This window comes from Bufo bufo, chromosome 4, assembly GCF_905171765.1.
Source record: "Bufo bufo chromosome 4, aBufBuf1.1, whole genome shotgun sequence".
In the NCBI taxonomy this organism is placed as follows: domain Eukaryota; kingdom Metazoa; phylum Chordata; class Amphibia; order Anura; family Bufonidae; genus Bufo; species Bufo bufo.
In genome coordinates this window covers 122158087-122174382 of record NC_053392.1, presented here as the reverse complement: position 1 = coordinate 122174382, position 16296 = coordinate 122158087, and the positions used below count along the sequence as shown (strand labels likewise).

Here is a 16296-nt window from a genome sequence, read left to right as displayed (position 1 = left end):
GGACAGGACTCATCTCAGGTTAATTTGCATATGTATCAAATCGTTTTTTTTACACAATAAAAGCACACAGAGCTATGGGGACTGCAGATGTGCTAGCGGCCATCTAGTAACCCATGTCCTCAGCTCTATGCACAAAATCCCGGTGACAGGTTCCCTTTACCACTCTTACACGATTTGATTAATGCGTATATTTAATTGTCATATTTTGGCATAAGATAAACTATATTAAATAATGAAGAATATTCTAATTCAGTACTGACTAAGGTATTTTAGCCTTCTCACATTGGCCCACAAGAAAAAAGCAGGCCGGTAATGGACCATTACTTGTGGCCCAATGTGAGAAGGCTAAAATACCTTAGTCAGTACTGAATTAGAATATTCTTCATTATTTAATATAGTTTATCTTATGCCAAAAATTTACTATTAAATATGCGCATTAATCAAATCGTGTAAGAGCGTTAAAGGGAACCTGTCACCGGGATTTTGTGCATAGAGCTGAGGACATGGGTTACTAGATGGCCGCTAGCACATCCGCAATATCCAGCCCCCATATGCTTCATTATTTAATATAGTTTATCTTATGCCAAAAACTAGTAAGCGCACACAATGACGATTTTTCGCAATAGAATAGCATTGTACGAATATAACGAAGTCTCGAATTAGCGAATATATCACGAATATTTAGCAAAATATTCGTGAAATATTGCTAATTCGAATACGGCACCTGCCTCTCATCACTAATGATGAGTAGACCCACAGTCTGGCTGGAAGTCACAGCATCAAAGATCACTATGAGTTCAGCTCAGACAAGTTGATGTGGGTTCAGGAAATGTGGCCATCACATCGAGCGTCTTTCATGGATAGCACATGTTCTCCGGAAACCGGCCTTACCAGTCTCCTGAGGTGGGAGACAAGACGTTGGCAGACACTTGTGATAGCAGCCCATCTCTGAAATCCAACAGGTCAAATTCTGGCTTCTCTTGATATCTCCTGCCACAGGCCTTTCATTCTGGCCAGCAGTGGTGATCAGAAGTCGAAGGCATTGCTTATCAGTACACCATGACGTTTATGGTGGGTGATTTGTTCTAAAAAGCTGTCACAACTTGGGTGGGGGTGGCATCTGTGATCACTCTTACAAAAACGGAGCAAAGGAATGAATAGAAAAAAAAAAGAATGTGAATTAGCCCTTGCACGGATGACCTAGGGGCTAGGACTCCAACATATGAACATTTCTCACTAAAATGTTGGAGAAACACATGAATACCCACACAGCTGAACTTCCACACCTTATGTCCTTATATTTCCTGACAAAAAGAGAAGCAACCCACATTAGTGTAAAGTAGGAAATCCTCTTCTACACCGAAGCCAGCCTAGAAAGAAAACTAGTCAGAGGAGGACAAGTCTCAGGAGCCTTGCTGTAACTACCACAGACCATGTGGATACCTCTTAACACTTTCCACCTAGACATTAGAACCCCTTTCTAAATTTGGGGGGTGACATTTTTGCCAAATTATGTGAACAAACCATCATTCTCTACCGTGGACAAACTGACAATGGGTATTTTCATCTTAAAAAGTGCTGGCATATTACTAGGATAGCTCATGGACCACCACCAATTGTTAGACCGGAGGAGCCACAGTCCTGAGGCAACACTGCATGGCCTTCTACGTCACCCAGTACAGAGGAGTCTCAGCCACCCGCTGTGCAAGCAAAATTAGGGGATCCAGGCCCAGATTTACCAATGTGGCTGGCAAAAATCTGTCTAAAAAGTGGCACAAATTGGCACATCTAGGATTGCTACACTTTTTCCAAAGGGGCAGGGCTTATTGGGAACTGGGGAGGGGCCTAAGATGCGACGTTCTGATGTAAAAATCTGTCTCAAAGTAAGCCAACCAAGAGTTGGTATAGAGTCAGAGAAAAGCTCCTGTCCCTGTACCCGATTTATCATCCAGCCTGAGCCCCGATCTAGGTTTACGCCATCTACAGGATTAGTAAATCTGGGCCGCAGTGCTCAATCAATGCTCCCTCACCAACCATTAATATGCCATTCCGCTATTACATGGGAATACCCCCCTAATGCAGCTGAAGCATTCTCCATTTGGAACGTTCTTTGACTCTACCTCTCTCGACAGCTTTTCTCTACGTGCAGTCCATCCATCCGGACTCCTGGCACTACCGGACCCCTGACCTGAATGCATCCCGTTCTTTCTGGTATATAAAGGTACCAATGTTCAACACAGCATCTGGCAAACATAAAAGCCACACTAACTGGTTGCTATGGGCAACACTAACTTTTGTTCGGCGCCACTTTTTTCTGAATGTCCTGCCATTGAATCAGTTCTGAATGGATATGTGAGTCAACGTGACGTGAGTGAGCCGGCGTCTATCAGCTCATCTACAGTACCTGAACTCTGCACTGCGCCCACGTGGAAATATACAGCTGTCAAATAATGATAAGTGACTCACGAGACTTACCTACCTGGAAAACACAACGTGATACCGTGCCCGATAGTTACAATAGAGCTGTGCATTACATTGCAGCCTGAAATCCAAAAAGCCACACGCTCAGTAATGTGCCCCCTGATTCTAGTGAAACAGGGGTCCCAGTTCATTGGCCCCAAAAATTAAAGGGGTTTGTTCCTATACACTTGAATACTACTAAAACATGGATACCCACCTTAATCTTATGCAGAATCTAAGCATTGATCCCATAAATAAATGGGATTATTAGCAAAAAAATCCAGCTGGAATAGCACTGGAATGGGTTGACAACTACTACACCACTATGTAAGCTCTGCTGTATCCAGCTTAGAGGGGTTTACTGGGCTACGGATACTGATGATCTATCCACTAGATCGGTGGGGGTCTGACAACTGACACCCTCACCAATCTGCTGTACGAAGTGGAAGCAGAAGACTCTACACCAGGGATCAGCAACCTCCAGCTGTTCTAAAACTACAACTCCCAGAATCCTCCTTTCACTTCCATGGGAGTTACAAGAACAGCCGAGTACCTGTGTATGCTGGGAATTGTAGTTTCACAGCAGCTGGGGTGCCGATGGTTGCAGACCCCTGCTCTACACTGCGCAGTATTCAGCACCGCTGTACGGAAGCTCAGCTCCAATTCACGTGAATGGCACGGCCACCACCCAGCGTACAGAGACATCCGCCTCCAGCTCTGTACACACTATAGGTTACGGTGTCACGTCCGCCCAAAACAGGAGATCGGCGAGGGTGCCACCAATCTGAAAATTGATGACCTATCTGGAGGATAATCCTGTGGAGAGGCAGAGAACCACTTAATTTGATTTCCACCACTTTTGCAATAGGCACGGTACATGCACAGCCATGGCCAGCTGGAAAGCTACCATTTACTATGCAAACTGCACCAATATTGGTTTCCCATCTGAAAGTGATGGAATATGATTAGAATATGCCGTCGCTTTCTGGTGGGTGAGGTTCTGAGCTCTGGTCCCTCCACCAGTCCAGAGAATGAAGGAGAAGCAGCATTGGTGTAGAGCGCTGCATCCTGGAAGTGCAGGGAACTGCACCCTGGAAGTGCAGCCGGATAGAGATAAAATGTGGGGGCGCATCACTTACCGTAATCCCCTTCATTCTCAGGACTGGTGAAGGGGCCAGTGGTATGGCATCACTTTATTATATGGGAATACCCCTTTAAAGGGGTCGCCGGAGTGTTTAATCCTCAAGACAGGTCATCAGTATGAGATTGGTGGGGGGTCCAACACCCAGGACCCCCGCTGATCAGCTGTTTGAAGAGGCTTCCAGGCACAGGGCCGTACATGGTATAGCAGCAGTGCTTGCTATTGCAGCTCAGCCCCATTCACTTGGCTACGATGAACATGGCGTTACTGGCTTCAGGATAGGTCATCAGTATCTGACTGGTGGGGGTCCAACTCCCGCCACCTTCACCGATCATCTGTTTAAGGGTACTTTCACACTAGTGGCAGGGGACTCCGGGCGGGTGAACAGCCTGTCGGATCCGTCCTGCCACTAGTTCACGTCTGCTCCTGGACTGCCGCACCGTCCCCATTGCATGCAGTACTTTTAGTCCGGCTGCCTCTTGGCGTGCGCTGCCATAACTCTGCCCGCATTATAATCAATAGGGACGGAGCAGAAGTCTGGGGGCACGCGATCACTAGCGGCAGGACGAATCCGACAGACTGTTCACCCGCCGGAACAGCCTGCCGGCCTCCCCTGCCGCTAGTGTGAAACTACCCTAAGAGACAGTGGGCTCTTCAAACACTGATCACCTATCCTGAAGCTAGGTCATCAGTATTAGGGCTCATGCACACAAACGTATTTTCTTTCCGTGTCAGTTCCACTTTTTTTTTTTGCGGGCCATATGCAGAACCATTCATTTCAATGGGTCTGCAAAAAAATGTGCACTCTGCTTCCGTATATCCGTTCTGCAAAAAAATAGAACATGTCCTCTTATTGTCCGCATTACAGACAAGGATAGGACTGTTCTATTAGGGGCCAGATGTTCTGTTCCGCAAAATACGGAATGCACACGGAGGTCATCCATATTTTTTTGTGGACCACAAAATACATATGTTGGTGTGTATGAGCTCCTCAACACTCGGACAGCCCCTTTAAGGTACAGCCATGTGGGCAGATTTCACAGCACTGACCACTTCTGTGGTGCTGACTGACGCTGCAGATTTACCCCCGCACACCCGTCCGTTATCTAGATTCTCTGGACACTTTGTACATGTACTGCAATGGTCCTGAAGAGTTGAAAGACAAATTTCTGCACATGGCTGAAAACACGGAAAGCCTACTGCGATCTGACACGCTTCTGTAAACCGCATTGTTTGGGTGATGTCACAACAAGTACCAGGAGCAACCTACTGAACACTTTACAGCAGAGCTCTCCAGTCACTGCAGAACTACAACCCCCAGTATGCACTGTTGGAAAGCCCCATCTATCCTAGTAATGAATTACTGTAAAACTAGGAATCACATCAGAAACCAGCTTGACTTTACCAGTGGCCAAGTGATAGGACTTTCTATAGGAATCAACAGAGGCCACGCCTGTAAGTAGGCCGCCAGCACTGGCTACCTGGCATGTGCCCAGCCATGGTCTGTATGAGAAGTCAGTCCTCAGCTTCAGCCCCTGGCTCACCACTGACTGCTGTGGGGGTCTGTCAGGCTCTGTTCACACGGCCCCTCACTATCAGCTCAGTGATGAAGGTCTGATATATTCACTGTATAACCAAGTCCGCAGTGGGACACAGCCGTGTACGGGACGGGAGCTGCCAGCGGGCTCATCGTGGAGGGGACGCTGCAGTGTGAGCGCCTCTAACACCATCTGCATGCACTCACACACGTATGTACGCACCGGTGTATATACCGTACATACATACCAGTACAGCATGGAGGAACTGGCATAGGTATGTACATTATAGAAAGCATAGAATGTAAGTACCGTATGTACAATCTGGCAGGTGTACCAAGCATTAAAAATACATGTATTCACAGTACATATGTATGATGTATTAGAACATGTATTCACAGTACCTATGTATGATGTATTAGAACATGTATGCACAGTACATATATATGTATCCTCTGTAAATACAGTATGTATCAACTGGCCTATGTACGATGTATTAGAACATGTATGTAGGCACAGTATTACAGTACATATGTACATACAGATGTATGAATTAACATTTGTATTAAGCATTAGAACATGCACGTATTCAAAGGAGATATGTACAACAGTATGTACAGTTCATATAACAGCATATGTACAATGTATTAGGACATGTATGTACAGTATAACATGTACAATGTATTAGGACATGTATGTACAGTATAACATGTACAATGTATGCCCAGTATATAACATGTATGATGCATTAGCACATGTATGCCCAGTATATAACATGTATGTACAGTGTATTAGCACATGTATGTCCAGTATAACATGTATGAAGTATTAGCACATGTATGTCCAGTGTATAACATGTATGTCCAGTGTATAACATGTATGTCCAGTGTATAACATGTATGTCCAGTGTATAACATGTATGTCCAGTGTATAACATGTATGTCCAGTGTATAACATGTATGTCCAGTGTATAACATGTATGTCCAGTGTATAACATGTATGTCCAGTGTATAACATGTATGTCCAGTGTATAACATGTATGTCCAGTGTATAACATGTATGTCCAGTGTATAACATGTATGTCCAGTGTATAACATGTATGTCCAGTGTATAACATGTATGTCCAGTGTATAACATGTATGTCCAGTGTATAACGTGTATGTCCAGTGTATAACATGTATGTCCAGTGTATAACATGTATGTCCAGTGTATAACATGTATGAAGTATTAGCACATGTATGTCCAGTATATAACATGCATGTCCAGTGTATAACATGCATGTCCAGTGTATAACATGTATGTCCAGTGTATAACATGTATGAAGTATTAGCACATGTATGTCCAGTATATAACATGCATGTCCAGTATATAACATGTATGTCCAGTATAACATGTGGGTACAGATGTAGGACCTGACATGTGTATGATGTAAATGTCCCGGCGCATGTCCGCCCCAGCCTCCCGGGCGGTGACAGGCAGCAGCCGGCAGCAGACACCGGTACTCACAGGATGCCGGAGCACGACGTGCACACGAAGGCCCCCGCCGTCATATTGGCGTAGGTCGGGCCGCGCTGGTCACAGTCGAAGCACTTGCGGTTGTGCGGGAGGCTGGTCATCTCCCGGAGCAGTTTCAGGTGCTTTTCCTCCTGCTTCCGCTTGGCGCTGGCCGCCATGGTGAAGCACCGGGCGGGGGTGACACACCGGGAGACACCGGGCGGCACCTAGCAGGCACAGTCAAGGGCCAGTGACGTGTTCTAGGGGCGTGGCTTGGGAACGTCACGTACTGAAAGGCGGGGCCTAGTGACGTTAAAGGGCAAGTACGAGATAGCGATGTACAGGGCTGGAAGTGCGAGGAAGAAGGGATGGGCCGACTGCTTGTAAAGATGGCATGTGGCTGAGGAGGGCAGAGTGAAAGTTCTGTCCTGACACCTCAGAGGGGAGGGAGGCGGAAGTCGAACGATACACTTCCGGATTCCATCACTGGTTGCTAAGCAACGGGATGGGAAGCTTGTTGTACGGCAGCTGGGCTTGGTCTGTGTGTTCTCCCTCAGTAGATGTCATGTGGCAGTCTGCTCTCCTCACACCGGAGGACTGTCTGTTCTATTTAAAGGGGAAGTCCACTTTTTAGCATGTCTGCAGAATCTGCTCAGGGTATATTCACACAGAGTGTTTCCTGTGCTGTAAACAGGATGAGGAATCTGCTGCAGGATTCCTTGTGGTTTTATAGGATGCACTTTTTTCACACGGTTTTGACGCAGTTTTTCATCCTGCCCGTTTCATGGGAAGGGACATGTCACGTCTTTTTTACATAGTGTGGTCTTTGAAGCCGCGAGTAGAAAAAAAGGCGCCATATGAAAGCAAGCGGTTTCTTTATCTAATTCAATGAAGATGAATTGCACGTGGTTTTTTGGGGCCTGGAATCGGCGCCATAATCCACATGGAAGAGGGTTTTCTGGGAGTAAATGGCCGATTGCATTTGGTGAGGACCCAACCCCGGAGACTCTCTGAGGCGCCTCAGCCACTTAGGGCTTGTGCCATCTGACATTTATGGCATATCAATAGGATGTACCATAGATATATGAGAGATGCGGGAGTGTCCCACCTCTGGGATCCACTCCTATCTCAAGGACGGGGCCCCACCATAAAAGTAGAGCGTTCCTCGCAGAATACAACAGTAGTGTATAAAACTGACTCTAACCTCACATAGCGTCATAGAAGTGAATGGAGAGCGCTGCGGGCATGCATGGCTGCCTACAGGGATCTCAAGTCTCCCGGACGTTCAGGGAGTCTCCCGCTATTAGATAGCGGCTCCCTGGCGCCCGCATGTGAAACAATATATCTTGGAAAGGTTACTCGCAGTAAACCTTTCCGACAACCTGTAGCAGTGTCCCCTTCTCGGCGCGTGCGCACAGTGCAAGAAGAAGCCGATGCCAGCAGTCCGCAACGGCGCATCAGGCTGAGCCTGTGCACACGCGCGGGATCTCAAAGGGGGAGGGAGAGGGGGCACTGAGGAGTAGAAGGCTCCTGGGCACGAACGGCGATGCGTGCGGCCGGGCACCATGCATCCACAGACCTCCCCTGCTTGGGCACCTTAATTCAGTGATTGACAGGTTAGTAAAACCTGTTTTTCCGCAGAATAAAGCCACAAATAGCTGTTATAAGGCCACCTTAGAAATCAGAATGCTACCCTGGACATGAGCAGATGTTTAGCTCACAGGGCTTACAGGTGGTGACAGAATCCCTTTAATCATATACATAAATATGATAATTTGGGGCAGGGTAATGAGCCCAGTCCTCCACACCATAGAGCAAAGTGTGCAGATACTGCATATGTTTGGAAAATGTAATAAAAAGTTTGTGAAAGAAAAAAAAAAGAAAACCTCCCTGAAATGAGAAGTGCACCTCCCTGAAAAAAAGTTTTTGCAGGTTGGGATGTCTGCTACCCATCCCTTATGTGACCCCCATTCTGGAGGTACATATGGGTCCCACCTCTGGTACCAGCAACCATCAGACATTTCTGACTTCTCCTGTGGACATGCCATAAATATCTAAGATGAGGATAACCATTCTGGTTGCGTCAGGGGCAGGATTCCCAGGGAGGCTCCAATAATATTGCATCTGCCCTTGCTCACCGCCCCAACAGTAGACCTATCAGCTGCACATATCTGGAGGTACAGCCTGCTGCTGGGAACAGTATGGTCTCTATCAGGGGTGCACCTTGCCTTTCTGCTGCCTGAGGCGAAAACTGAAACCCCCTCAATGCCAATTTCTTAACCTAACCCCTTTACCACAATGAAAGCACTCATTGCCCTTGGCCCTTCCGCTGCCCCCCTCTTGCCCCTACCTGGTGCTGCCTGAGTTGATGGCCTCACCTGGCCTCATTGGTGGTGCACCCCTGGTCTCTATGTACAGTCTGCGTGATCTGTGGGGTACTGAGAACAGACAGTCCTTTGCTGCAGCTACATGATGGTTTTACCTGATCTGCCTGGTGGAGACCACCCTTTACGACCTCACTGGAGGTGGGCTCTTGAGAGGTCCTGGGTGTGCAGATGAGGACGCTGCTTACCCCCAGGCTTTCCATACCTGGGACGGGTCAGTTTCTTCAGACTTGGCTGGCTGAGCAGGTTGGGCCATGTCTGGGCTTCACTATATGAATTTTCTTTGCAGTTAGCATAAAAAAAAGTATGTCCCAACTGTGTTGCAAAACAAGTGGTGTGAACCTAGCCTTATCTTCTGTTTTCATTAGGGGAGCACCCCACCCTGCTTATCTCACCAGTATATGTATACCATAATCATGGAAGATAAAAACTGAGTACTCAGTAGTGGTTACACCTTAAAGGGATTTTGCCAGCTCAGACAATGGGGTCATATCGCTAGGATATGCCCCCATTGTCTGATAGGTGTGGGGAAATTAACGGAGGGCGCACTGTGCAGCCACTCTCCATTCATTTTTATGAGGCCGCCGAAAATAGCCGAGCACTGGCTCTGCTATTTCCGTCTCCCCCATAGAAATGAATGGGAGCAGGGGCCGCGCGTGCATGGTGCGCTCCAATTCACTTTTATTGGAGCAGCGATTGATGGTGGATGGACCCCGGGAAACCTGGGGTGCCCCAGCCACAGCTCTCCCCGCTCCGTTCTCGTTGTAGGTGCGGGTCCCAGATGTGGTACCCGCACCTATCAGACAATGGGGGCATGTCTTAGCGATATTCCCCCATTGTCTGAGAAGGGAATACCCCTTTAAGGGTCCATTTACACATCCACAAATGGGTCCGCATCCGTTCCGCAATATCGGGAACGGGTGCAGACCCATTCATTCTCTATGGGGCCGTAAGAGATGTGGAGAGCACACTATGTGCTCTCCGCATCCGCATTTCCGGAGCATGGCCCCGAACTTCCGGGCTTCTGACCCAAACTTCCGGGCCGCGGCTCCGCAAAAAAATAGAATTTGTCCTATTCTTGTCTGCAAGTCTATGGGGGTGCCGGCCAGGGGTATTGCGGATCCGTAATACACTACGGACGTGTGAATGGACCCTAATTCGGGGAAAAGTCTGTCTGCTGATCTGCTGTTAAAGGGGTATTCTGGTTGTTTCAAGTTATCCCCTATCCACAGAATAGGGGATAACTATTAGATAGGTAGGGGTCCTACTCCTGAACTAAACAGAGCAGGCGGTGACACATGCATGCAGCCACTCCATTCATTTCTATGGGAATTCCCGAGATAGGTGAGCGCTGTACTAGGCAATCACTGGAACTCCAAAAGAAATTAATTGAGCAGCTGCACACATGTGCGACTGGTTGCTCCACTCATTTCAGGGGGGATACGGGGCCCCCGTTCGTGTGATCGGCAGGGGTCCCAACGTTAGGACCCCTGTGGATAGGGGATTACTTGAAACAACCGGAATACCCCTTTAAGGGCTTATGCACAAGACCTTATGTATTTTGTGGTCCGCAAAACATGGATCCGTAAAAAATACGGATGACGTCCGCGTGCATTCTGTATTTTGCAGAACGGAACAGCTGGCCCCTAATAGAACAGTCCTATCCTTGTCCATAATGCGGACAATAATAGGACATGTTCTATTTTTTTGCGGAACGGACATACACGGAGTAACTTCTGTTTTTTTTTTGCAGACCCATTGAAATGAATGGTGCAAAAAACGGAACGGGGAAGGAAAGAAAATATGTTCGTGTGCATGAGCCGCAAAAAATGAGCCCCTACCTAAGACAATCGCCCAAAAAATAAAAAAAACTATGGCTCTCAGACTATGGAGACACTAAAACATGATATTTTTTTTTTGTTTCAAAAATGCTTTTATTGTGTTAAATGTAAAAAAAAAAAAAAGATATTAGGTATCGCCACGTTCGTAACAACCTGCTCTGAAAAAAATACCACATGACCTAACCTCTCGGTTAGGCCTCTTTCACACTTGCGTTGTCCGGATCCGGCGTGTACTCCACTTGCCGGAATTACACTCCGGATCCGGAAAAACGCAAGTGTACTGAAAGCATTTGAAGACGGAACCGTCTTCCAAATGCTTTCAGTGTTACTATGGCACCCAGGACGCTATTAAAGTCCTGGTTGCCATAGTAGGAGCGGGGAGCGGGGGAGCGGTATACTTACAGTCCGTGTGGCTCCCGGGGCGCTCCAGAATGACGTCAGAGCGCCCCATGCGCATGGATGACGTGATCCATGCGATCACGTGATCCATGCGCTTGGGGCGCCCTGACGTCACTCTGGAGCGCCCGGGAGCCGCACGGACGGTAAGTACACTGCTCCCCCGCTCCCCGCTACACTTACCATGGCTGTCAGGACTTTAGCGTCCCGGCAGCCATGGTAACCACTCTGAAAAAGCTAAATGTCGGCTCCGGCAATGCGCCGAAACGACGTTTAGCTTAAGGCCGGATCCGGATCAATGCCTTCCAATGGGCATTAATTCCGGATCCGGCCTTGCGGCAAGTGTTCCGGATTTTTGGCCGGAGCAAAAAGCGCAGCATGCTGCGGTATTTTCTCCGGCCAACAAACGTTCCGTACCGGAACTGAAGACATCCTGATGCATCCTGAACGGATTACTCTCCATTCAGAATGCATTAGGATAATCCTGATCAGGATTCTTCCGGCATAGAGCCCCGACGACGGAACTCTATGCCGGAAGACAATAACGCAGGTGTGAAAGAGCCCTTAAACACAAAAAAATAAAAAAAATAAAAACTGTCTCAAAAAAGCTATTTTTTGTCACCTTACATCACAAAAAGTGTAATATCAAGCGATCAAAAAGTCATACGCACCGCAAAATAGTACCAATCAAACTGTCATCTCATCTGGCAAAAAATGAGGCCCTACCTAAGAAAATAGCCCAAAAAAATTAAAAAACTATGGCTTTCAGAATATGGAGACACTAAAAATATATTTTTTCAAAAATGCTTTATTATGTAAAACTGATGTCATATTTGGTATTGTCGCGTCCGTTACAACCTGCTCTATAAAAATACCACATGATCTAACTAATAAAAACTGTGCCAAAACAGCTATTTTTTGTTACCGTGCCTCACAAAAAGTGTAAGGCCTTCTGCACATGACCGTATGGCTTTTTCAGTGTTTTGCGGTCCGTTTTTCACGGATCCGCTGTTCCGTTTTTTGTTTCCTTTTCTGTTCCGTTTTTCCGTTCCGTTTTTCCGTATAGCATATACAGTATACAGTAATTACATAGAAAAAATTGGGCTGGGCATAACATTTTCAATAGATGGTTCCGCAAAAAACGGAACGGAAACGGAAGACATACGGATGCATTTCCGTATGTGTTCCGTTTTTTTGCGGACCCATTGACTTGAATGGAGCCACGGAACGTGATTTGCGGGCAATAATAGGACATGTTCTATCTTTAAACAATACGGAAACGGAATGTATACGGAGTACATTCCGTTTTTTTGCGGAACCATTGAAATGAATGGTTCCGTATACGGACCGTAAAAAACGGCCAGTTAGGCTCCATTCACACGTCCGTGGTGTGTTGCGGACCCGCAACACACCCGCCCGGCACCTCTATAGAAATGCCTATTCTTGTCCGCAAGCTGCGGACAAGAATAGGACATGTTCTATCTTTTGCGGAGCTGCGGACCTGAAGATCGGGGCCGCGCTCCGCAAATGCGGATGCTGACAGCACACTGTGTGCTGTCCGCATCCATTCCGTCCCCATAGAAAATGAATGGGTCCGCACCAGACCCATTTGCGGACGTGTGAATGGAGCCTAAACGGGGAAAAAAAACGGTTGTGTGCAGGAGGCCTAATATAGAGCAACCAAAAATCATATGTACCATAAAATAGTACCAACAAAACTGCCACCTTATCCCGTAGTTTCCAAAATGGGGTCATTTTTTGGGAGTTTATACTCTAGGGGTGCATCAGGGGGTCTTCAAATGGGACATGGCAGCTTAAAATTATCCCAGTGAAATCTGCTTTCCAAAACCATATGGCGTTCCTTTCTTTCTGCGCCCTGCCGTGTGCCCGTACAGCAATTTACGACCACATATGGGGTGTTTCTGTAAACTACAGAATCAGGGCAATAAATATTGAGTTTTGTTTGGCTGTTAACCGTTGCTTTGTTAGTGGAAAAAATTTTTTTTTTTAATGGAAAATCTGCCCAAAAAGTGAAATTCTGAAATTTCATCCCTATTTTCTTTTTTTAAACTCGTTTTATTAACGATAAACCGTTCAGGTATGAATCAAGTAGGATAAAGCACATTGGTTTCCCACGCAGGGGAGCAACATATTATGATACAAGTACAGAATGATGCATTACATAAGGCATACATTTCAAACCATAAAAAAATCATGCTGAAAAGAGCTGAGAATGAGAGCATACAACTGGACGCAATAATAAAAACTAGACACGTCCTCCTTAACTTATCTTGGATTGTCAGTCGCTGAGTACATATGAGAGGTTTGCAGGGTTAGAGTGGAGGAGCACCATTCTCCCCAGACCTTCTTAAATTTTTGTGGGCACTTCCTGTGTTTAAAGACAATGTTTTCCATGGACACTACATGGTTAACAAGGGACTTCCAGTATTTTGCGTTCAGTATACTGGCCGTTTTTTGAGTTCAGTATGCGGTACATATACTGAACCATTCATTTCAATGGTTCAGCAAAAAAAACTGAAGTGTCTCCGTGTGCATTCTGTTTCAGTATTTCTGTACCGTGAAAAGATAGAACATGTCCTATTCTTGTCCGCAAATCACGGTGCTTGGCTCCATTCAAGTCAATGGGTCCTCAAAAAAAATGAAACACATACGGAAATGCATCCGTATGTCTTCCGTATCCGTTCCGTTTTTGCTGAACCATCTATTGAAAATGTTATGCCCAGCCCAATTTTTTCTATGTAATTACTGTATACTGTATATGGCATACGGAAAAACGGAAAGGAAACGGAAACTAAAAACGGAACAACGGATCCGTAAAAAACGGACTGCAAAACACTGATAAAGCCATACTGTCGTGTGCATGAGCCCAAATATGGAGGTCTTTCCCCCATCCATCGAAGCGCAATAGTTTTCCTAGCCAGGAACAATGTTTTTCATCTCCATTTTCCATTAATTCTTGTGCAACATCTAAAGGGTTAACAAAGTTTGTAAAATTAGTTTTGAATACCTTGGTTTCTATTATGTAAGCCTCACAAAGTGACTTCAGACCTGAACTGGTTCTTAACCCCTTAAGGACTCGGCCCTATTTCACCTTAAGGACTTGGCCATTTTTTGCAAATCTGACCAGTTTCATTTTAAGTAGTGATAACTTTAAAACGCTTTGACTTACCCAGGCCATTCTGAGATTGTTTTTTCGTCACATATTGTACTTCATGACACTGGTAAAATGGAGTAAAAAAAAAATAATTTTTATAAATAAAATACCAAATTTACCAAACATTTGTAAAAAATTGCAAATTTCCAAGTTTCTATTTCTCTACTTCTATAATACATAGTAATACCTCCAAAAATAGTTATTACTTAACATTCCCGATATGTCTACTTCATGTTTGGATCATTTTGGGAATGATATTTTATTTTTTGGGGATGTTACAAGGCTTAGAAGTTTAGAAGCAAATCTTGAAATTTTTCAGAAATTTTCAAAAACCCAATTTTTAGGGACCAGTTCAGGTCTGAAGTCACTTTGAAACCACCCAAAAATGACCCCATTCTAGAAACTACACCCCTCAAGGTATTCAAAACTGATTTTACAAACTTTGTTAACCCTTTAGGTGTTCCACAAGAATTAATGGAAAATAGAGATACAATTTCAAAATTTCACTTTTTTGGCAGATTTTCCATTTTAATATTTTTTTTACTTTTACAAAGCAAGGGTTAACAGCCAAACAAAACTCAATATTTATGGCCCTGATTCTTTAGTTTACAGAAACACCCCATATGTGGTCGTAAACAGCTGTACGGGCACACGGCAGGGCGCAGAAGGAAAGGAATGCCATACGGTTTTTGGAAGGCAGATTTTGCTGGACTGTTTTTTTTTACACCATGTCCCATTTGAAGCCCCCCTGATGCAACCCTAGAGTAGAAACTCCATAAAAGTGACCCCATCTAAGAAACTACACCCCTCAAGGTATTCAAAACTGATTTTACAAACGTCGTTAACCCAAGGGTTAACAGCCAAACAAAACTCAATATTTATGGCCCTGATTCTGTAGTTTACAGAAACACCCCATATGTGGTCGTAAACAGCTGTACGGGCACACGGCAGGGCGCAGAAGGAAAGGAATGCCATTCGGTTTTTGGAAGGCAGATTTTGCTGGACTGTTTTTTTTGACACCATGTCCCATTTGAAGCCCCCCTGATACACCACTAGAGTAGAAACTCCAAAAAAGTGGCCCCATTTTAGAAACTACGGGATAGGATGGCAGTATTGTTGGTACTAGTTTAGGGTACATATGATTTTTGGTTGCTTTATATTACACTTTTTGTGAGGCAAGATAACAAGAAATAGCTGTTTTGGCACATTTTTTATTTTTTGTTATTTACATAATTCATCTGACAGGTTAGATCATGTGATATTTTTATAGACCAGGTTGTCACGGATGCGGCGATACCTAATATGTATACTTTTTTTATTTATGTAAGTTTTACACAATGATTTCATTTTTGAAGCAAAAAAAATCATGTTTTAGTGTTGCCATAGTTTTTTCAGTTTTTGGGCGATTACCTTGGGTAGGGTATGATTTTTGCGGGATTTATTGGCACTATTTTGGGGTGCGTGTGACTTTTTGATCGCTTGATATTTCACTTTTTGTGATGTAAGGTGACAAAAAATTGTTTATTTAGCACAGTTTTTATTTTTTACGGTGTTCATCTGAGGGGTTAGGTCATGTGATATTTTTATAGAGCCGGTCGATACGAACGCGGCGATACCAAATATGTATACTTTTTTTTAATTTATGTACGTTTTACACTAACAGCTTTTGGGCGATTGTCTCAGGTAGGGGCTCATTTTTTGCGGGATGAGGTGACGGTTAGATTGGTACTATTTTGGTGGGCAAACGCGTTTTTGATCGCTTGCTGTTGTACTTTTTGTGATGTAAGGTGACAAAAAATGGTTTATTTAGCACAGTTTTTATTTTCTATCTTTTACGGTGTTCATCTGAGGGGTTAGGTCATGTGATATG

General features: G+C 45.1%; 1 protein-coding gene across 6 annotated transcripts in view; it reads right to left on the bottom strand.

Moving 5' to 3' along the window:
• AGFG1 (ArfGAP with FG repeats 1) overlaps positions 1-6975 on the bottom strand; it is a 99078-nt gene extending 92103 nt beyond the window's left edge. The window contains exon 1 of one of the 6 annotated variants that reach the window (XM_040427819.1): positions 6643-6975. In XM_040427819.1, the coding sequence (XP_040283753.1) occupies positions 6643-6809 (167 nt within the window). In that variant the 5' untranslated portion in view covers positions 6810-6975. The remainder of the gene's footprint in view (positions 1-6642) is intronic. The other 5 variants (XM_040427818.1, XM_040427821.1, XM_040427816.1 and 2 more) reach the window with 5 other exon arrangements.
• Between the last annotated feature and the right edge of the window lie 9321 nt (positions 6976-16296).